Source organism: Archocentrus centrarchus, chromosome 24 (assembly GCF_007364275.1).
Source record: "Archocentrus centrarchus isolate MPI-CPG fArcCen1 chromosome 24, fArcCen1, whole genome shotgun sequence".
Lineage (NCBI taxonomy): Eukaryota > Metazoa > Chordata > Actinopteri > Cichliformes > Cichlidae > Archocentrus > Archocentrus centrarchus.
The window spans coordinates 24,281,661-24,304,258 of record NC_044369.1 but is presented as its reverse complement, the minus strand read 5'-3'; the positions used below and the strand labels follow the sequence as shown (position 1 = coordinate 24,304,258).

General features: G+C 41.2%; 1 protein-coding gene across 1 annotated transcript; it reads right to left on the bottom strand.

Moving 5' to 3' along the window:
• Positions 1-22,579, bottom strand: tshr (thyroid stimulating hormone receptor). Its single transcript, XM_030721833.1, has 10 exons — positions 22,407-22,579; positions 15,504-15,575; positions 14,571-14,645; positions 10,860-10,934; positions 9,478-9,552; positions 8,708-8,785; positions 8,015-8,083; positions 5,604-5,681; positions 2,713-2,901; positions 1-2,308 (listed from the first exon to the last, which is right to left on the bottom strand). Exons 1-10 carry the CDS (start codon positions 22,574-22,576, stop codon positions 853-855), a joined length of 2,337 nt encoding a protein of 778 aa, XP_030577693.1. The 5' UTR covers positions 22,577-22,579; the 3' UTR covers positions 1-852.
• Positions 22,580-22,598: the final 19 nt, after the last annotated feature.

Sequence of the window (22,598 nt, the reverse complement as noted above, 5' to 3'; positions counted from 1 at the left end):
AATGAGTTAGCAACCGTGTTTGGTAACGTCAAAGAAAAGTGAATCACACACTGAGAAAAAGCAGACAGATATTTTATGACTCTAATTCAGTGATACATCAGTTTGTTGTTGGTATATGCAAATAAATGCACATTTGTTTTGCAAGGGAAAAACACTTTCCAACATCACAGTAAAGTACCGGAATTACCACATGTACTTCGAAAGGAAATCCAAAAAATATTGATAGGAAACGTGTTCCGTTTTCTTTTATAAATCCCCAAACATTCTCACACATTTACAGTATATACAGAGGTATTAATACAAAAAGATGTGTTGTTCTGTTTTCATAAACTGCATATAGTTTCCACTGTTGAACGCCACTGAACCAGCAGGCTGTCCTTGAACACAATAATCACATATAAACAGTGTTCCTCAGAAAAGTCTTCATATCACTGGAAGCTGAAGTACTTTAGATAATCTCCCCATCTCTCAGTGCCAGACTGCGTGCACACATTTTGCATCAGTCTCAATGCATAACTAAGATACTGAAAACAAATAAATGAGTGTTAATCCTTCCTGTTTTTTCCTTAAAATGATCTCTTTTCTGCTCTAGCCGGTCCATCGGAGTGCAAAGGAGTATAAGTGAGATGAAGTCAGGCTCATATTTCAGTGACACTTGATATTCCCCAACAACTGGAACCATAAAATCATCACAGGCGAAATTGTGAAAACAGCTGAACTCAGCCTGAAAACTGAAGCAGATACAGAATACTGGAGTTCTCTGTTAAATATCCAAACACATCTGTCCACAAACACTTGAAGGCCTCTCCTCTCTCACCTGAGCCTGTCTTGCTTTACTACCTTCAGCCGGCCTCAGGTGTCTAACCTCTGGCTCTCTTCGGGATTTGTCTCTTGGCTGATTGCTTGGTGGTAGGTATGTTCAGAGCATTTTTTCAGGCGGATAGGCACTTCTTCCTGGCCCATGCTCCCTCCTTTCCGACCTTTATCCTTGTCTTTCTTTGTCTGAGATGTCCCGCTGCTGCCCTTCGACGAGACTGTCTGGCCTCTGAACAGCTGTGCTCGCTGCTGACACAGGCCCACTTTACTGAGAAGGATGAATATGTCTCCCCTGAAAGCTTTAGTGAAGATGGCATAGAGGAACGGGTTGGCGCAGGAATTGAGCGGGTAGAAGAGCACCAATAAAATCTTGGAGTTGGACACAGTAATGAGCGGCCGGTCCAGCACGGCTGATATGGCGTAGAATGAAATTGGCGCCATGCACAAGAAGTCAGTGAAGATGAGGACAGCCATGCGCTTGGCAATGTTGGTATCCTTGGATCCAGAGTGGTAGTGAGGGTTGTGCACCGTGCAGTAGATCTTGAAGTAGCAAGCGCAGATGATAAAAAATGCTAGGATGTTGAGGACCAGCACTGACATGATGTAGACCTGAGCCGCTGTGGATTGGGTGTCCATGGGGAGGCAGATGCTGACCTTCTGGTAACTGCTCACGCCAACCAATGGGAGCAAGGCCAGGAGGATGCAGAAGATCCAGCCACCTAGCATGACAGCTGCTGCGTGGTGCAGGTGCAGCTTGCGATCCAGTCGCATGGCAAAGGTGATGGCGTACCACCTCTCGAGAGTGATCGTTGTCAAAGTGTAGACGGACAGTTCGCTGGCGAAGACTGTGAAAAACCCAGCAAGTTCACAACCGGGGCCCGTCTGCCAGTCTATGGCGTGGTTGAAGTATTCGGCTCGCGTGTGGAGGTCTACAGAGGCGATGAGTAGCAGATAAATTCCCATGCACAGATCTGCAAAGGCCAGGTGGCACATGAGAAACCGGGAGACCGAGAGCTTGTAGTGGCTGGTGAGGAGAACCAGGAGCACCACCACGTTTCCCAGAACAGCCAGTAAACTCACAAACCACACAGACACCCGCAAGAAGCCAAAACCCATTATGTCCTCACAAGGATTGAACTCATCGGGCACTGGTGCACACTCCACCTCCTCTCCCTCCTCACACACCACATAATCGTAACGACTGTCAAACTCTTGACTGTTGTCCTCCTGGGGGTTCTTCAGGGTCTCTCCGAAACCCACATCCTCATCTGGGTGGCCTCCAAAGTAGGCGTGGTAGTGGAGGCTGCTGTGGAAGTCACCTCTCTTCCAGTCTTGCTGGGACTCTCTGTGACCTCCATCTTTTGGCTCCTGGTCTGGGACCGTTTCCATAACACTGTCCCCATGGAGGGAAGGCATGCGAAGGGGCCCCACAGAGCGCTTGTGATGCTGGTCGTACAAAGCAGTAAGATTACAGATGATGTACTCCAAAAAGCTGAAAAACACATGCAGATGAATACACAGAACATTGAGCCCATAAAATAATGATGTAGTCATTTTTATATCCAGTTGAAGGAAAAGGGAATCCTGTTTTGAGAGCCATTACTAGTCTGGCTCGACCTTATTCCTACAATAACAGCAGTGAGTGACACTAATTATGGAAGCACTGTAATGAGTTATAGGTAAACACGTCAGGAGAGCTGATTCAATCCCTGCCAACATCTACATCATGCAAGTGCAGCTGCTCCCACTCGCTGTGGTGGATCATCCAAATACATGAAATTCAAGGATTGCATTTTTTTCATGTTGCCTTTTATGCTCTACACACGCTTCACAGATCTTTTCTGACTCTCACTGGTACGATCACCAGCTACAAAATCACGAACTGACGGAACACACCCTCGTTTCTTTTTAAGGTTTTTGAAGCCGCAGCAGTGGCTGGGGTATGTGAGGTTGGCGATGGTGAGGTGCTTAAAGGTCTTGATTGGGGGCAGTTTCTTGAGGGCCCAGGCATCACGTGCCTTCAACTCCCGGACAGAATCCATGCCAGTGGTTGGCAGGGAGGTGATCCCTGTCTGGGACACATCTCTGAAAGACAGACAGGGAATGAAAGAGCTCAAGTCGATACATTTCAGCCAGAATCATTAGTCAAAAGAAAACTGTTATTTCCATTTGCAGTAATTTATATTTGTTGGCATGGTATGCTCTTGGACCTCCTCAGCCTCCCACATGCACAAGGTAGAGAAATGAGCGGCAAGACCAAAGATTTGGCATTGATTATGTCAGAAAAGGAGAAGCTTGGGTGGAGGTGGGTTGCAAAGAGGCATACACAGGAGATTTACCAGTTGGAGCTGTGCCATGAGCCCATGTTGCATTGATGCATCACCATAGATTTTTACTTTAGGCCTTATTAGTAGTAGACCGGTCATGATGGGAGAGTGGTGGGGATCCAATGTGCCCAAACATTCCTGCCTGCACACCTCACACATTGCTCCACAAGTCAGTCACACTGCATAGACAATTCTGAAACATTTGGAGAAAAGGCCAAACAAATGTTGTTTCCCAGTATCCGGTTGTGTTTTCAAAGGTACCTTTGATCTCTCAGATATCTCTTTCCTACCCAGAGTTTTAAAAAAAGAAATTGCAGACAAGAGCAAAAATCAATGCACAGATCCATCATTTTCACTGCACAGCTCCCCCTCTGCTGCTGCTTCTCTTTGCTGGAATTTACATTAGGTCCATAGTCTGTGGAAATACGGAATTTAAACATCGTTTTCCCCTGCAAAAATCCAACACATCTGTGGGGCTATGAGATTACTCGAGGCGATGCAGCCTGGTCTTGTATAATACTTTGAAAATGGAATCACCAAATAACACACAGAGTGCTGAGGCTACAAATCATCCTCAATACAGCAGATAATATCCACTTTTTTAAAATACCAACACCCCATAAGCATAAGCTAAAATAACACCAAGCACAACTAAGTGAAAGAAGGACCCTAAGTGACTTTCAAGCCCAGACTTTGGAACAAACATACTTTTTTATACCAAACCAAAAAACCTAGACATGATGAGACCAGAGAGCTCACAGATGGATTAAACAACACCCTCCATCTGTTTCCTAGAGTGAACTCCTCAGCCCATCATCTTTAAGTAATTACACGCGGTATTTCTTACACTCAGCTGTCATGCCAAAGCCAGCTCAGCCTCCTCGGGACAAAGACATCCAGGGGATTGACAATCTCACCAACATCCTGCACGATCCTGTTATCAGGACATTCCAACCTACAACACCGTACACACCTCCTTCCACAGGCCAAGCAGAGTCCAAGTTCTCTTTTGCTTTAGTTTCCTAACCCATCATTCCTCCAAGTCATTGATTAATTTGATTAAATAAAATGTTTTCTAAGAGTTCATTGGTTCTTTTTTTAGTCTCAAATCCTCTCTGTCCTCTGCTCTCTTTTCCTCTCGTGGGGCTCATTGTGAAAGGCTGTTTTAAGAAAAAAAACAAAAGAGCAGCTCAGACCCTAAGAGTGCTGCACTGATTTTGTCATTTCCAGATGTTTAGCTCATGACCTCATGGAGGTGACCTAACTCAGGACATGAGGACATCAGAACAGAGGAAGAATACCTGCACACAAATCCAATTTACCTAACCAGACGCTCAGCAGCTAGACCTGAGCCACAACAGTAACCGGATAGCTGTGGTAAAAGGTGTTTGCATCAAATGTCCTTATATATGAGGCCGCAGCAAAAAAAGAAAACAGTATCAGAGAAACGTCGGAAGTTTCTCCATCACATGCTTGCACACAATGCGTGTCAGGTTTCCTGGTCAAAGGCACAGCTGTGGAAGAATGACTTTAACTCTGTCCTGTTTCACAGACATGTCTCATCCAGCATTATGAATGAGCACATTACTGAAATCTAACTGGGCTTGCCACGAATAACCTGTAATGCTGTAGGTATATTTTTTTAATCTTTCCTCTGTGTTTTAAATGTGCTTTTTTATATTTTAAAAACTACAGCCATGTAAAAATATGTTCTGTATCAGGACATAATAATAAAAAAAAATCATTTGCTCTTTGCACTCTTCTTTATAGCACTGATTTACTTTGTTGAGGTTTGCAGGCATCTGCTTATGCATTTCTCTCTTAAGGTCCAAGCACAGCATTTCTATCAGGTTGAGGTCTAGGTTTTGACCAGGCCATTGCACCCCCTTCATTCTTTTCTTTTTCAGCCATCCTGTTGTAGATTTTCTGCTGTGCTTGGAATCATTGTCTTGTTATATGACCCAATTTCAGTTAAGCTTTAGCAGTCAGACAGATGGCCTCATGTTTGACTCTGGAATACTTTGGTATTTAGAGGAGTTCGTTGTCTACTCAGTGACTGCAAGGTACTAGGTCCTGTGGCTGCAGAACAACCCTGAATCATCACTACCGTGCAGACAGCTGGTATGAGGTGTTCATGCTGATATGCTCTGCTTGGCTTTCACAAAACATAGTGCTGTGCATTATGGTCAAACATCTCCACCCTGGTCTTATCTGTCCAAAAGTCATTGTTCCCAAAGTTCCCAAAACTAACATGGCAGCAGCGCCATCGTTGACAATTCAGAATGTGGAGTCCAGAAATAAATGGGTGACATCATGGTGGCTTTGTCCATCTTTGATATACAGTCTGTGTTATTTTATGCAATTAAAAAAATAATGATCACATGAATATATGTTAATGAAAACCTTATGGGATTGTGTATAAGCAGTTGATAAGAGTGGCTCAGATTTTGAGGTACTTACAGAAAAATGGGGCCGCTGATAGTTCCCGCAAATGCTCTGTCATCCATCTTGGTTAAATACTTATTCCTGTGAAGGTCGCTGGACAGGAAAGCACAGATTTAAGTTTCTTGAGACAAAGAAAACCTGCACATTTAAGTCAGACCAGCTACACATTCCTCTGTTTATTTTCTCTCATTTTAGGGGTGAAACACGACAGCAAAAGGTCTCACTTGCATTGCTGATTTAAATTAGACAGTATAAGATTTGGTGGTACCTACTCCTCACCCTTATGCACATCTCCCTGAATCCCTTAAATCTAATAAGGATATGTGAAGGATGTGTTTGTCTTGGTCAGGCTGTGCTGGGATCAGTTCTCCCCTCAGTGCAGATCAGGCGCCAACACAAACACCCATGTGGTAAGACTCACTAGTTACCGACCAATGGCTTAATTGGGCTGTTATAAGGACCTGGGTTAGAGTGTAGGTGTTGTAAAAGAGGAGAGGGGTCTTAAATTAATATCATTAATATCTCATATCCTGACTATGCAGGATTCTGGACCGGGGGTGAAAAGAAGAAAACATGGAATCCTCACCTTTTCTTTGCTCAGTACCTCATAATTTATGAGTCTATTGAACACACGAGTATGAAATAGATTTCTACAAGCCTGGGGACTCGTGTCACTGGGAGGAGGACACTCTTAATGCAGACTTCCTGATAGACACATTTGGAAACATATTTTCCCATGAGAACTCCTTCTTGCTAATCAAGAGCTGGGTTTCTGAGTGCATATGAGAAGTCCCATAGAGACCCAGCTGTGATCCTTTTGTAGTGCAATTTTGGGTAAGGAAATACACGTCCCAGATGTCAGAAATGGTTTAACCCAGGCAAAATGCTGCATAATCTAATTTGTGGGAAAACACATGGCCTATAAACTGCCTGGTTTCAGAGCCCCAGTGAGAGTTAGTTAACCAGAAATTTGAAAAATTTCAAAATAGCTCTTAAAACATTGTTTTGATTATTCAGTGTGATAGTGTCTGGAAAAAAAGAAAGTTATATTTTTTTGGGGGGGGGGATGCTATTTGCTTTGTTGCTGAGAGTTAACGTGTCTTTAGCTTCTGCTGCCTGTTAACTCTGTGCATAAGAGGGGTCACTAATACAATCACAGGCATGTTTGACCATCTTTGTGAGGATGTTTACAGGGATTAATGAATTCCCAAGTCTTCTATTCCCGGAGTTTAACCATCACATCTTAGTTCATGACCCACATAAAGCCCAATTTGAAGGCCAGTTCTGGCCTTCAAACACATTTGACACCACTGATCTCGTTTCCTCACTCAAACTGGGTCTCACAAAGATAGCTGGACATGTTTTATGACGTTGATGATTCAGTCCTGTTGGATGAGCAGCTCTCATTTCCAGTGCTCGTTTTAATGTCTCAGTATGGCAGTGGTTCTCCTATGGAGTGCCAGGGCACTGTGGTGTGAACATTATTACTGTGGCTGCACAATAATTATTAAATACAACACCAGTTTACTTTAGTAGCACGAATCAAAGGCACTGACAAGGATAACATTTTTGAGGAGGAAAAACTGATCAGTTCACAGCTGGACTGAGGCGTTCAGTGGCCTTTAGCCCGAGTGAATCATTTCTTGGGAGGCGATAACTAATGCCAGTACGTTTCTAAGCTAGCTGGAGAAACCAAACTAACTGCTTCAGATCCAGAGGCAGCAAGAATGCTGGATTGTGTCAAAGTGTATATAAGGTTATAAGTGTTATAAGGAGACATATACAGGTTATTTGCTTGTTGCTAAGCAAATAAAATTGCAGGCATCATGCTCAAAAGTGCCTTCAGTATAATTCTCGAATCAGCGCGAATCTCTGGTTACCTTTGGAGACGTTATTGCCACAGTGAGTGTATCCTTATACTCTCTTCAAAACAGTAACTTTAAATGTTTTAAAAAAAAAAGAAAAAGAAAGAAAGAAATAAAACTCTCTAAATGGGGGCTTGTGAAGCTAAAGCCAGCAGCCAGTTAACTTAGCTTAATACTGGCCTAAAGGCTGGGAAACAAGAGGAAACTGATGAAATATTTACAGCAACCTCTGGTAAAGCAACACCTGTTGTTGTTGCTTTTCAGTTTATATAAAGCTTAAATTAGATATGACCTGTTAATAAGTTTATATTTAAAACCTGGCTCTAGTAACGAAAGCCCTCTGAGGCTGACAGACTGTGGCTTTTCCCCCTTTCCTGCTGTTTGCGTTCTTTAACATGTTGGCTACAGCTTCATATTTATATTACTGTTCACACACACATTAGACGGGTGTCAAACTCTCTGGAAGGCAGGGAAAAAATGTTTTTACCCCAAATTCGCAGCTCTATAACCAGTCATAGCAGTTTTATTTCAGCGTAGTGTTCACTTGGCAGAAATACTTACACTTGATCTAACTTTGTCCCATTGAAGGCGTGATGCTGTACGGCTCTGAGGCCGTTTCCATACAGCATGCTGGAACAAAGGAATAAACAAAACATCAAGAAAAAAAAGGGGCACTCATCAGAACATGTCTCCTTATGTTTAATAACCAAGCTAGTGAATGAAAATATTTTCCACATGTTGATCCTTCATCCGCTTCTCTGCACCAGTGACAGATGAATGGGGCCTACTTATTTCACTTTTTATGGTGAGATTTGTCTGTCCGTGCAATTTTGCGGCTCTTAAACCCAACATTTACCTCACTTCCCTCACTCCCAAATCCGACCGCATGCGCGTGATTGCCTGTCAGTGGGCGACTGGGGAGTGATTGTCCATGTACTTGTTTTTGCTATCTTTGTCAGCTCAAGTGAGGTCAGGGTGAGGACATGTTTTTAAAGTGAGGTCATTTTGGACTGTCCTCATTTCTTCTAGTTGCTATTTTAGGGTTTTGGCTGGATTCAAGTGACTGCTGTACTGCCTTACTGCTGTAGGCTACATGTCCAGTTTACATCTCAAGCACAACATATACACATGTGTCTGAATTAGGTGTGCAATTTAGCTTTTTTAGACATTAATACAAATCATATATGTGCATCTGCGTGTGCCCCCCCCCCCCCCCACACACACACACACACGAGTGTGGTTCATATATCTCACACTGTCAGCATTTTGCTGGTGATGCCACAGAATGAGTTGGCTGGGATCTCGGTGATGTAGGGGTGATCAACAATTTCCCTGCAAAGGAAGATGGAGGACAGGGAGGAAATGAAGTGGTGTTGTAAATAAATGCCTTTCACTGGCAAGTGGCAGAGGGAGAAATGTGGTGCTGATGATTGTTTCACAAGTGTTACAGCTGGGTAGGAAAATTAGATTTAGGAAATAAAGGAGCTGACTGAGTGGGTGAGGACAAAGAGAGATGAGACTGTGGATGCAGCTCATTTTAAACAACACCAGGGAGGCAGATAAGACACGAGCACACACACACACACACACACACACACACACACACACACACACACACACACACACACACACACACACACACACACACACACACACACACACAGGGCACTTGCAGAATTTTGTATATCAATAACTCACAAAAAAATGATAAGAAAAGTGGTCGAATTTCACAAAATTGTGGCCACACTTCCCATTATTCCTGCTGGGTTGTGTTCCAGATCACTTGCCCAGCCTTGTTTCGTGGACTACAAAGGCACATTAACAGGCTTTTTGCCTTTTCTGCTTTGACACAGCAACAAAATCACAATACAATAGGTGCTAGATTTTCAAAATAAAAAATTCTTTCAACAATGTAGCAATGGGAGGGGATGATAATGGCTAAGTATGCTTCTAAGTCTTGTTTATTATATTATAGTAATCAGTTATGCTGATGTTCAAAGTAGCAGTTCTAACAAGCAACTTACAGGATGAAGTTCATGTTATTAGCATGGATGTTGCTCAAATCAGGGAAGAAAGTAAGACCAGTATTGAAAATCCCCCTGAATGACACAGAGAAGGAAGCATTCAGATTCAGAGTAAAGAAACAACATTTAAAGGGGACCTATTATGTTCATTTACCACTCCATATTTTCATTCCTGGACTCTAATACAATGGTTTTTGCATGATTCATAGTTCAAAATAACCCATGGTTACCTTATTTTGTGCTTTGTTGTTTCACACAGAGTTTATCCTCTAACTTTCTTCTGATTGGCTGCCCCTCACTAGCCAAAGATTGGAACCACAGAGAGCATAAAACATGGACGTTGATTCCGGGTCAGAAAAATAAAGCCAACGCGGAAGTGCCTTAAACTGCCATTCTGTCTGAAAGCCACCAGATGGCGATAGCTGTGGTTGCAAAAAGGCTTCAAGTCCTATAGAGGGGAAAAAAGGCTACCGGTCCTGATCTCTGTAAACACTTTTCTGATGAGTTCATGGCTCAGTTACTCATTTTGGGTCATATTGGATACTGTAATTTTTACTGTTTTATAAATTTTGATCATGCCATGTTTCAAAATGGAGGATTACCTGAAACCACAAGCTCATTGTCAATCACAAGTAATTAGCCAATGAGCGTTTAGTTTAACAGTCAGACCTGCCCTTCCTCATCACATCTTTTTTTTGCAATCAAGATGGTGATGGCAGAAACGCTAATCTTGAGGCTTTAAAAAGGTGGCTTTAAGGGGTGGCTGATCACCGACTGATTGGAAGGTCAGCGGTTCAATTCCTGGCTACTCCAGGCTACATACCAATGTATCCTTGGGCAAGATACTTAACCCCAAGTTGCTCTCTGACATGTGAATGTTAGATAATTAAAGCACTTAGCTTAGTTAATATTGGAAGTGCTTGTATGAATGGGTGAACGTGTTGTATGAGTGCTCAGACTGAGTAGAAAAGCACTATATAAGAACTAGTCCATTTAAAACTGAACTTGAGGAACCACAGTATGTAGCTGCATGAAATCCACCATTCAAGGATGTATGACAGAAAATAAAGAAAAGCATAACAGGTCCACATTAAATGTACAACACATGCTACTCTCATTATTAACGTTCTTTTGGATTATATCAGACCATAAAGTGACAGGAAAGAAAACATAGATTGCATCATTTAATATAAGCAGTCCTTTTAATAGCCAACTTGAGGAGGCACTTAGCAGAACATAACCATTAATAAAGACATCATCTTGAACTGCTGAATGTTGGCCTTCTGGAAGGAAAAATATCTTGAATGATATCCCCCTTGTGTTTTGAGTTCAGTTTTTGAATGTGCAAATCAAAAAAAAAGGCTTGTCCTAAAAATACTTACAGGTACATGAGCTCTGGGAGATGTTTAAAGGCTTCTGGGTCAATGTAGGTCAGACTTTTTGCATTCCGAATTTCACTGAAAGAACAAAGACAAAGAGGTGTCAGCTGCTGAATGTGGACTCGCTCTTAAAACCAAACAAATGCAGAAGTAAAAGACTGGAGTGTGTCCCAGCCAAAAGGATTCAGAAACACACACTTTACAATCTTCAGACCTGCTGACGGAACGGAGCAAGGTGCATGCCAGTGCGCAAGAGAAGGGAAACTCGGTGCAGACAGCCAGGAACGGAAGTAGAGTCCAATTAGTGTTTCATTAGTGTGTTTACTCTGGTGCGCCCTGTGCTTGCACTGAACTCTCCCCACTGCTCTCTGAGGCCATGTGGTGCTCTGGAACGTATGTCCTGGCCCTTCTTCAGACACCTGGAAAACCTCACTCAAAGTCCCCGAGTGGATGAGGTTCACCTTCCCAGTGCTGTTGTGTAAAAACTTGGGGCTTAGAGCAGAATATCAGAGGCCAGTTAAATAATCAAATACAACAATTCCATAGTCTGTCAAATTGGCTACAAAACTCCTGAGTGGCAACGCTTCAGTGGGATGAGGAAACCAGGTATTCTTTCTTATAATCCATTGAAGTCCAAAAGATCAAGCAAACATCATGGTCAGGAATTTGATTTCTTATTACTCGGATTATCTGTCGATAAAGTTTGTGTTTCTCTGGGTGGTCTTCTTTTCTTTGTTCGGCCTTAGCATCTTTGGCCGGTCGTGTTAACCATGCAATTTAAAAAGGTTTGTGCTATTGAATTGAGCCTAAGTAAAAACTAGAATTAAGTTGACATAGCCAAGTTAAACAGCATAATCAACACTGAGGAAACAGGCCTGCACTGCACATAAAAATATAGAACACACTGAAGAAAAAGACATTTTAAACCATTTTTTTTTTTTCTTTTGGCCACTTAGGGGCAGCAGCACAAACTATAAATGCTCCATTTACAGATTATCACCCTAAATAAAGTTAATCTGTAATACACAACATTAGCAGTCTTTTAGGTTGTATTCGCTCAATACTCCCCCGCTGGCCCATGTTCGTATTGCGCTTAATATTCTCGGTCCAAATACGCCTCACATTCTGTCTTTTGTTCCCCAGATTTTACTCCACCGGTCATCTCCCTGTCTATCCCAAACTGAGCGATTACATGGGATACAGACCATACCTTAGCTCACCCTTAAAACGGTGCAGTTCATGCGCTAGTCAAACAAACCGGACTTCAGGAGTCAAAAATGCTGAACGTGGTTGTGATTCCAGCACTTGTGTTTCTGGCCACCAGCCAAATGTAAGATAGAGTTTCTGTCTCTGTTGTTTAGATCTAGACAGACAGTAAAGAGTGTTCTCATAAGAGCTATGTCCTGTACTGTGCAAAAGTCTTGAGCCACCCCTCATTTCTTTAGATTTTGCAAGGAAAATAAGAAATAGGTGCAATGATTTATTGAAAAGTGTAACTATAAATGGAAATACAGTGTATAAGACAAAAACTGAGTTTGTACAATTCTAATGAGCTTGAAAATCAATATTTGGTGTGACCACCAATATTCTTCCACACAGCCTGAACTCTCTGAGGCAGCTCTCTTGTCATTCTTTAAGTAGTCTCAGGAATAGTTCTCCAGGCTTCTTGAAGGACATTCTTTGGTTGTTTCTGCCTTTTGTTCTCTTCTCTGTCAGGATGATCCCACACTGCTTTAATAATGTTGAGGTCTGGACACTGGGGAGGCCAATCCATGACTCATTGGGTTACACTGTGTGTTTTTCTATCCAGGTATGCTTTTACTGCATTAGCAGTGTGTTTGAGATCATTGTCCTTCTGGAGAAAGTCGCTGCCGATCAGATGCTTCTCAGATGGTATTTCATGGTGAATCAAATCTGATGGTACTTTTCTGTGTTCATAAGTGCATCAGTTTTGACAAGACCTCCAAACCCAAAACACTCACCTTGATACATACTGATGAAGATTTGAACCAAAAATTTTACATTTGGATTCATCGCTCCATCAGACCTGTTCCCACTGATTTTCAGTCCAGTTCTTGTGTAATGTGGCATACTTCAGCCTTTTCTCCCTGTTTCCCTTCCTTAAGAATGGCTTCTTGTCAGCCAACCCTCTACTGAGACCATTTCAGTGAACAGTAGATGGATCATCTGAGGGGCCAGATGCATCTCTCAGGTCTTGTGTCAAGTCTTTTCTGGATTTTTCCCTATTTCTTAAGGACCAGGTTTTCAGCTTACGGCTCTTTGGAAATCACCTTATTTAAATAAAAATACTATTTTATGCCTGTCTAACTCTGTTATCTTGGCATTTTTTGCAGATTCAACTGAAGAAATGGAAATGAATTGTGTGTTTCTTACAGGCTGCTAGTAAAAATACAATTTAAAATTGGTTCTTTGCCAAGTTGTCTGTTATTTGTGGACACAACACTGGCTCATCCCTGAATTAGGTGCCATTTGGCACAGCTTTAACTAACAATCTTATTACCTGTTTGTGAGAACGCACAAACTTTCCTCTGTGCCAGCTGTATGATTTTCACACAGAAAGTTTGCTTAAGATGTAATATAGTTTCATGTATTGTAGAAAGATCTCAACAAAAGTTACGAATTCTTCAGACTGGTAGTTTCCTTTGATGGTGGCACAAATGAAACCTTATCCAACCCCCTCTGAATTCTCAGCTCCAACGGCAGTCCTTGATCCACAGCTGCTGTCGGCCTCAAGCAGCCAACAGGAAGCAGAGCATTAATTTGTGTCTGACCCTGAAGGAAACCTGAGAGAGATGCTATTATCTTATGGATGGCACTACACCACACCAATCAGTGGCAAATAGGCCCCAGAGATCCAAAATACACCCCTCAGAACACACATACAACCCTCAACTAGCAGCTTGAATTATTACTTCTGTCTGTGTTTTGATATCTGGATTTCAACAGCTAATAAGGAAAGACCGGGAGAGAACTGAGATAGAAAAGACATCCAAATGATGGATCAAGTCGTGTCAAATGAATTTTTGCCCACATTTTTTAAGAGTGGAAACAAATTGGCATGCACACAAATTCCTGTGTTACAGGATGCTGTACACTGGAACAAATCATTCACACAGCCAGGAAGTCTAGCAGTAATATATGAAGTGCTGGGAGGTGTTCTGCTGGAAAGTGTGTGGTCCAACCAAGAGACTCAGCCATAAATCTCTATCCCATAATTGAGAATAGAGTGCACCTTGCTAGACTTTTTTTTTTTTTTTTTTGTCCCCTGAGCTGCTTCAATGAGAGCTGGAGCATGAAGAAAAGGAGGAGAGTAGCCAAACACTGGCTGCTGTTTAGCCTCTCTGCTCTAACATCTTATTAGAGCGAACTCAGTAATAACGCGCCAAATACATCCAGATAATGAGTTATTTCATTGAACTGAATTGTTTATCTAATCTGCATTTAGTATTCCCGCAAGAGGGTTATTCCTTTAGCCTCGTGAACTGGCAAAACTGCCCTGATGAGAAGTGGCGAGAGCTGTGAAAGAGAGAAATAAGCTCCTAATGTGTTTCCCTGCTTTCATTTGCTGCCGGCAAGGTTCAAAATTAAGCAGTTTTTTTTTCCTGAGAGAGAGAGAGAGAGAGACAGAGCAAATGGAACAGCTTGATCAATAAAGATCAATAAAGAGTGTGCCCTTTTCCTTTAGTTACTCACATGTGGGTGATTTTCCTCAGGCTGTAGAACGAGTGCTTCTCCAGCCTCTGCAGCATCATGTCCACAGATATATATCTACAAGAAATAAACAAAGCTTAAACCAAATCTATTGGACAAATTGTCTGTGTAATATAAATATAACGACTTCTTTTGTAGCGTGTTCCTTTAAAGAATTAAGGTATTGTGGTGGAGCGACGGGGGAAACATAAGACATGTTTTCACAAATGAGTTTGCGGTTTTAGAAATGATCCTAAAGCCTGAAAGTCTTTCCTGAATTTATGAATCCACCTTGTTTAAAGCCTCCAAAGTCGTGGGCAATTTTACAGGTATGCTCCTCACATATACATTACTTAGTCATCAGTTACTCAGCCGCATGCTCTGAAAATAAGCCGTGGACTCGGCACCGAATTCATCTTAAAAATCACTTACTTAAAAACATACTTCACCTTCTTTACAATTATTATGAGTCACTTGATAAAACACACCTCTATGTATCTGACAATATAACTGACATTTTATTGATTCTCTGTCCTGAAGTTTGTCCATTCAGAGTCAGTGGAAATGCTGGCCGTGTGCACTTTTGCGTGGTCCGGGCTTATAGTAAAGTTCTCCTCCGCACATCCGTCTCCGTTCATGCATGACTTGGACACAGATGTGGAACTCACACGGCTGAGGATCAAGGCTCAAGTGTATATTTTACCTCCGCACAAAGACTCCACCTCTACATCCAAAAGTCTCTGCTGGAATACCTAGGCAATGTCCAAGCACTGCTGTGGTTGAGGGACCAACATTCCTATTGCAGGAACGCATTAGCTCTTCCAGCTGTGATTAGAAGCCAGCGGTGATACTAAACAGAGAGGATATCGTCTGCTTGGGTGAGAGACAAAAGGGAAAGGGGGTGGCCGGGTGTGAGGGGAATAAACTGGCACTCACATTCTCGAGATGTTGACCATGTTGGCAAAGGCATCCGCCGGCACAGACGGCAGACGGGTCTCAAAAAGCCACCTGGTTAAAAAAACAAACAAACAACAAATGCACATTGTGTAAGTGATTTAAAGGTGTTTTTTGTTACCTGTGGTAAAAGTCAGACTAGCCTTTACCTCCTTTTTCTAGTATTAAGGCATAGCTAACATACACAAAAGGGTAGCTATCTTCTATGCCTCTCTATCACATCTTCTGTTAGCAGTGAAGTCAAGAATATATTTCCCAAAATGTCAGTTTCTTTACATATGATGACATGAACACAAACTAGTTTTTGTCTTTTTTTAATTGAAAGAAAGAAAGAGATCAGGTGAAATGAAGCCCAAACACCAATGAGTCTCCAGAAAAAGAAAAAAAAAAAAGAAGAAGAAGAAGAAGAAGATGAAAGCTTTCTCTGAAGATAATGGGGAAACAGATCCCCCCTGAAGGAACAGAAAAGAAAACAAGGACATGAATGTGAGCTGGCAACCAAATCAAACAATGTCTGGGTGCGTTTATGATGTTTGAGAAAGTGTAATGTGTGAGACATTAAGATTCAGATTTAATGGGTTTGTTGTCTGAGGGAGGCGAAAACAGGTGGAAAGTTCTTAGAAAATAAAAGGCCAAGCTTGAGAAGCAGGGAAAGTTGGTAAAGTGTGTGATTCACATGGAAAAACAGACCTCCACACTGTAAAAAGAGCCAACAGTTATACTGTGTTTATGTTATGGAGGAAATAATGGAATAAGTTCTATTTTAGCCACTAATATAGCTTTTTAGCCGTTTAATATTATTATTTATTTTTGTAAAAGAGAAAATCTACTAAAAATGTTTTAAAGCATTAAAAGAAAATATTATTATTAATAATAATATATATAATAATATCAAAATGAGAAAGAAATCAGGAAGATGGGATTATTTTTTGCTCTCTAAACTTTTATGAAAATTTAGCCAGAAGTCACTGTAGGAAAACATCCATGGGGAAACAGCTTGCATGGCTCTGTTTAAAGGTTAATGTATGGATGCCCATCTACAGCAAAGTACTCAGGCTGGTCTTGCAGGACAACATGAAAGAGTCACGAAAAAGCTGTGTTGCTGTGTGTAGAGCTGTGTTAGCTGTGCTGTGTTTTTGTTGCCGTCAGCACAACTTTGAAACTAATGTAGTTCACCAGGAAGAATTCTTCCTGACTACAGCACGCATCTTTTTGAGACTCTTCAGAAGGGAAGCGTCACCTGGGCACCCAAGAAAATGGCAAATGTACCTCAACAAGTAGAGTAGATTTACTGAGAAAGTATTTTAAAAAATACTTTGAGCTATGATCTCTGGTATAAGTGGTCACCCCCTCCTGCCACCAAATTTGTGGACTTGAATCTTTAGGAAAATTGAGCCTAGAGACCAGTCGACAACCACCTAGAGACCAGTCAGCAACCACCTAGAGACCAGTCAGCAACCAGTTAGAGACCAGTCGGTGACCACCTGGCAGGCCAAAATCCTTGCGACCTCCAGCAATCACTAAACTGAAATTCAAATTTCAAGTGGTTGCCAACGGATTTATGTCCGTGCAGTTAAAGTGCAGTCCAGCCTTTTTCACATAATTAACCTAACTGGCTAATTCATAGTAGGTAAATGAGTGAAAGTAATCAGTAAATCTGTGCAACAGCAGAAAAAGGCATCACCATTATGTGCACTTTAACTGCTACCTCGCAAATGAAAATGTGCTATTTCTTTCCTTGCTAGAGATTTTATTGTGGTGGACTTAGGAATCATAACATCATAATAGAGGAAAGGGATTAAGATGGTAGCCACATGTGTTGCTGTCATGTTATATTCCAGGCTCATAAGATGCACATGCAGAATTTGCTCCACCACATCCTGCCTCAACTAGCAACAGTGTATGTGTCCATTTGGGGAAAAGAACATGACTCAGCTAAAGCCACCATCTTCACGCACCTTTGGTTCATCACGGGAACAAAAGACTAATTCAGAGGCCGAGATTTGGCCGATGAGTCTGAATCACGCTTGCACGTGGAGGGGGGGTTGTCAGTCAGCAGACGCTGGAGCACGGCACTCTGCACACGCTCTGACAAACTCAAACAAACAGAGGGACACAGAGCAGACCCTGACACCAAACACCCCAGGCAGAACCACACAGTTTCTCCAACGCACTCCAACCTAAATAACCAGCATGCATTTTCCCTCAGGAGTGCAGGGAGAAGACCAATGAGGGTATCTTGTAGAGCTTAGGGAGAAAATTACTACCTCAATTTGTCATTTTGGATAGAAAACCTAGAAAACAAACAGGCTGGGAATCGACTTTGAAGTGGGGAGAGGCCACATAATTCACAGTAGTGTCAGCACTCTATTGACAACATAGCTGTGTTTACTGTGAGCTCGGTCTCATTTTGATTTTAATTATGTGGCTGGTACAGAGGGCCCGTTACATATTGTGCCTCAAACCTGCACTTTAGTTTAAAAAAAAAAAAAAAAGTCTATAAAAAATGCAGGAACAGCGACTGCAGACTTAGTTTTTGACATTTACTTGTTCAGTCATGTCTTGCAATGGACAAGGAGAGAGGCACAGATAAAAAAAATGTATTTGTTTTCTCATAAACACGTGCAGAAATTAATGCAACAGCAACAATTTCCTTTGCATGATCCATTGGTAGAAATGAATAGCTGGGAAATGGTCAGTGTTTCCATTTAATCCCATCTCATCACGTTCAACATCCTGCTTTTTTTTTTCTTTTTCTGTAACATTAATCACAGTGCTCATCTGTAACCATTCAGGAAATGGCATAAGGATTTCACTCTTGGGGCTGTTTTATTAAGGTTTGACTTATCACATGTTTTAAGTCCGATCAAAAAAAAAAATTCCTGAAGGACTGGAACTACTGTGTTTTCCTTGAAGTGTTTTTTCCCTCTTAATTATTCTCAAATGGAACTCTTTGGGTGTTTGAAAAATGTGCTGCAAAAGGTAAATATTGTATTTGAATGCACCGTCCAGGCGCAGGCGGGTGTCACGCTAGGCAGGCTTCTCAGCGTGCCTGTGCTTTTCCTTTCCACCTCTCCGACTGCCGGTGACACATGGAGTAACCTCCACACACAAAGGACTCCAAACTCTTAAGTATCCACATGTGCACTCTCACACAGAGACAGGCTCAGATGTCTGCTTACCATTCCCGTTTTGTTTTGTGAGAACTTTTACACATTTTCCTGCACAAAACAATTTTTTTCACCAAATTCTTATGCTAATGGCTAAATTAGTTCAGAGGTTTCAATGCTTTTGCCCACTGTGGAACATTTTATAAATGTCTGTAACAAATTTCATAGCTCACATCTTCACAGATGTCTAAAAAAGAAAGCTTGAAAAGTAAGTAATACACTGAATTGCATTCTGGCAGAGTTAGATGAGGAGATCATATGCTAGCAACTTTGACATAGCTGTACAGTGATACCAAGTTCTGCAAACCGGCAGATGAAAACTTCATTAGTTACAACTTAATAAGAAAATATAAATAATAATAAATATAGTTTATTTGTATAAACCATAGAAAAACTATCTTTTCGCCTATCCTTTGCTTTTGAGCTAAGCTAAGCTAGCTGGCTTCTTGCTGTAGCCTTATATAAAACAACAGTGATAAGAGTGGCTTTAAGCTCTTTTGTACCTCAAAAAGCATGTATTGTTGTTTTTTTTACTTTCAGTTTCCCATTTCAAAACTGTGTAACGTGTGTACTTTATGGTGAATTTTGACCCTAACCTAGTTGGAGTCGCAAGAACTGGACACCACTGGCCCGACCAGGGCAGTGGGGGTTTTCATTCCTCTGTGTGTGTGTACAGGCTATAGCAAAATCAAACTTTATAAACGCCTCATCTGCTAGAACATCCCGCTCAATACGCAGTCTATTTTGGGCTTATTTGGCAGATATTTTTATCAGGAGGGTTGACAGTGCTAGGTGGCATGCTTTCATGTCTTTTTATCCTCCTGCTGGGTAAACTTTGACCAGGAATGTGAAGAGCGTTGAGGACATCGAGACACGTGGACATATGAATTGAAGCAGTGATGAGGAGATAATTTTATGTGATGGGTGCTGCTGAAGGCAATGCAAAGTGTTTGGAATTTCGGGATGGAGGGACGCTCCAGTAACTGTAAGGGAGGAACGGGGATTATCGCAGCATAGCACAGAGCCTTCTCCTTAGCTTTAGTGAACCCTGCATCAGGGAGTGTTTTTGAAGAGCAACTCAAGTCATTAACCAAATCATAATTTGGAAATCTCACCTACTATTTCATAGTTTATATTTTTGCATTTTACAAGTCCACCATAAAATTATAGCAGCTCTGAGAAGGTGTACCTACATGCTAACACTGTCATACTAACAATGGCAATGGGTGCTAGAATTAGAATGGAATCTAAAGTACGCTAGAGATAAGAATATTTATTTAGCAAGTACTGGAAAAAACATACATTTTGATTATTTATGTGATGATGCCGGATACCAGCACTTGTAGTAAAAGCAGAAAGTACATTAGTGTTGCTGAATTTAGCCAACTGACCTGTGAGAACAAAGTGTGACAAAATGGCAAAAATCGCATTCACAGGAAGCATTCAAAATAAGAACCTATGGTACAGTTTAGTATATTAAGTGATTATTTAATCATTAGGTCCAGTAACTGATTAAGTACAGTTCAAAGTCCTGCAAAGGCCTTCTACAAACTAGTCTCAGAACTCGGCAGCTAGCTTGAAACACATCCATGCACTGATTTAGGTAATGTATTTAAATTATTAACTAATTTTACATTGTTCACCATATGTATATATGCAAAATTGCTTGTAAAATCTCATTAGAACTGCTAAAAGTTCGCTGACTTTACCCCAAAATAAGGTTTCCAAAAGCTTTTGTTCATGTGAAGTTATATTTCTCCCACAGTCTCAGAGTGTCATGTTTCTCTGTTTATGTCTCTGGCACAGTATTTAAAAAAAAAAAAAATACTAGCTTAGTTATTTCCAGGACAACATCGCTAAAATGTCCAGTTTATACAATTAAACATTTCTGTCTGATTTGTCGTTCACGTGTGCTGATTGAAATGGAAATACTCTTTGTGATGCTTCCAGTGTTTCCACATCTGTGATGGAGTCCGTCTGAGGGGCATGTGTTTCCATCAGTCAAGGCCACAGCAAACGGGTCACTCTCTATTGCATAATTTTCACCCTCTACTTAAGCAGTTTGGGAAGTTTAAAAGCCCTCCTACATTTTTCAGACGTGATCCTGACGTATTACATCATTGGCTCCCAGGATAGATTTTGTTGGGGTCTCAGATAACAAGATGATTATCGTACTTTTGGTTTAATTTTTTTTTTCTTTTTTTTTTTACAACTCTGTTGTTTTACTTGTCAACCACCCCATGGTAAGAAGGAGCCTTTGCTCGTCTCCACTGGGACTGACGAAGTTATCCATATCCTAAATTTGTAATGTAGTCAAGCACATGATTGCGAGAAGTGTTTAGTATGACTTTGTTTTTCTTCTTTTCCCTCTCTTATACATTTCTTAGAATTCAATAAACTGGGATTTTATCAGACAAAGAAAGATTTTTAAAGATGCCACACTGGGCTCTGAGAAAATGTTATGGGTAATTTCCACTGTTGTTTCCCCTTTCATAGACTAGACAAGCTTCTGAAAAAGCACTCTGCAGAAAATTGATAGCAAAAATAATGATTAGTTGCAGCCTTAGCTGGCAGTGATGCTCTTTGCTTCTGGTAGGAAAAAACTGTCTTTGCAAAGTGAAAACAAGTGGGTGGACTCTGGCTTTTAACAGTATTCCTGTTATCGATGATACCATCATCAGTAACAGTTTAGCACAGCTGATTAATCGATACATGCAAAAAACATTACAAAGGTCAAAGCAGAAAGGGAGCAAAGAAAATATGGGCTTGTTATCCATCTATACTGTGAAGTGCAGGGTTATAAAGGGTTGATGATCAGCACTCTTAGCACTGAAGAACATCCCATTTCCTCCAGCTGTCTCATACAGGACCCTGACCCTGAATAGTGTCAGTTCCTGGTAGCCAAAACCCATTATATAGACCTCGGTGTTATGGATTATTTGTTTCTCTATCTCTGATTTCTCCCACCTATCCCAAAGTGTCATACAGCTGACTGACCACAGCATACTGACTTAAAAATAAAAGAAACTATGGATAAAGGCACGCTCAGTGTGTTACAAATATAGCCTAGTCATCAAATACAGGTCCATCCATCCATAAATAAAGCTGATTTTCCAGTTATACCAGTGCAGATGTGATCATTTTAAGACAAAGTGTAAAAAAAACCCCCAAATATTACATTAAAAATAAACCAGCACTAAATTGAATATAAAGCCAAAAAGTTTTCACTTCCAGTTTGAGCTGTACTTTACAGCACTTTGTATAATTTCAGGTTATAAAGGTGGTTCAATTGAGTCTTTTTGAATAAAACATACTTGAATCATTTTTTTAATGCAGTCATATTATTTAACTAATCTTGTAACTGTCAAATGTATCTCCATGAAAAATGAAAATAAAAATGTCAGAACTTCAGTGTTCTTTTAATATGTTTTACGATTTTACACTAACAACAACAACAACAAAAAACAGCCTAATACAAGTCACACTGAACTGTGGATCAGAGCAATGCTACAACAGACAAAAATGATACCTTTAAAATGAAAGAATAGCTACTTAATAAAACAGACAGTCTCAGGATCCCCTGGGTGCAGTTTGGAATATTCATGCTCTTATAATGATTTTTCCTCGGGGTTAGGAGCACTTTACATTCACAGTGCGTGGAAGAAAAAAAAACAGCAGGATTACTTTTACAGACGCGTTTTGAACGCCTACTTACAGCGTCTCCGTGCTCGCTGGGAACCTGGGGAGAATATCAATGTCAAAGCAAGAGATAGTGAGAGTCTTCCACTCGGAGCACTCGCACACGGCGGGGCAGGAGTCACCCTCCCATGCGGCGCTGATAGGGAGAGTGACGAGCGTAAACAACGCGCACGTTATCACCTGCATGCTGGAGTGTTGCTGCTGCACA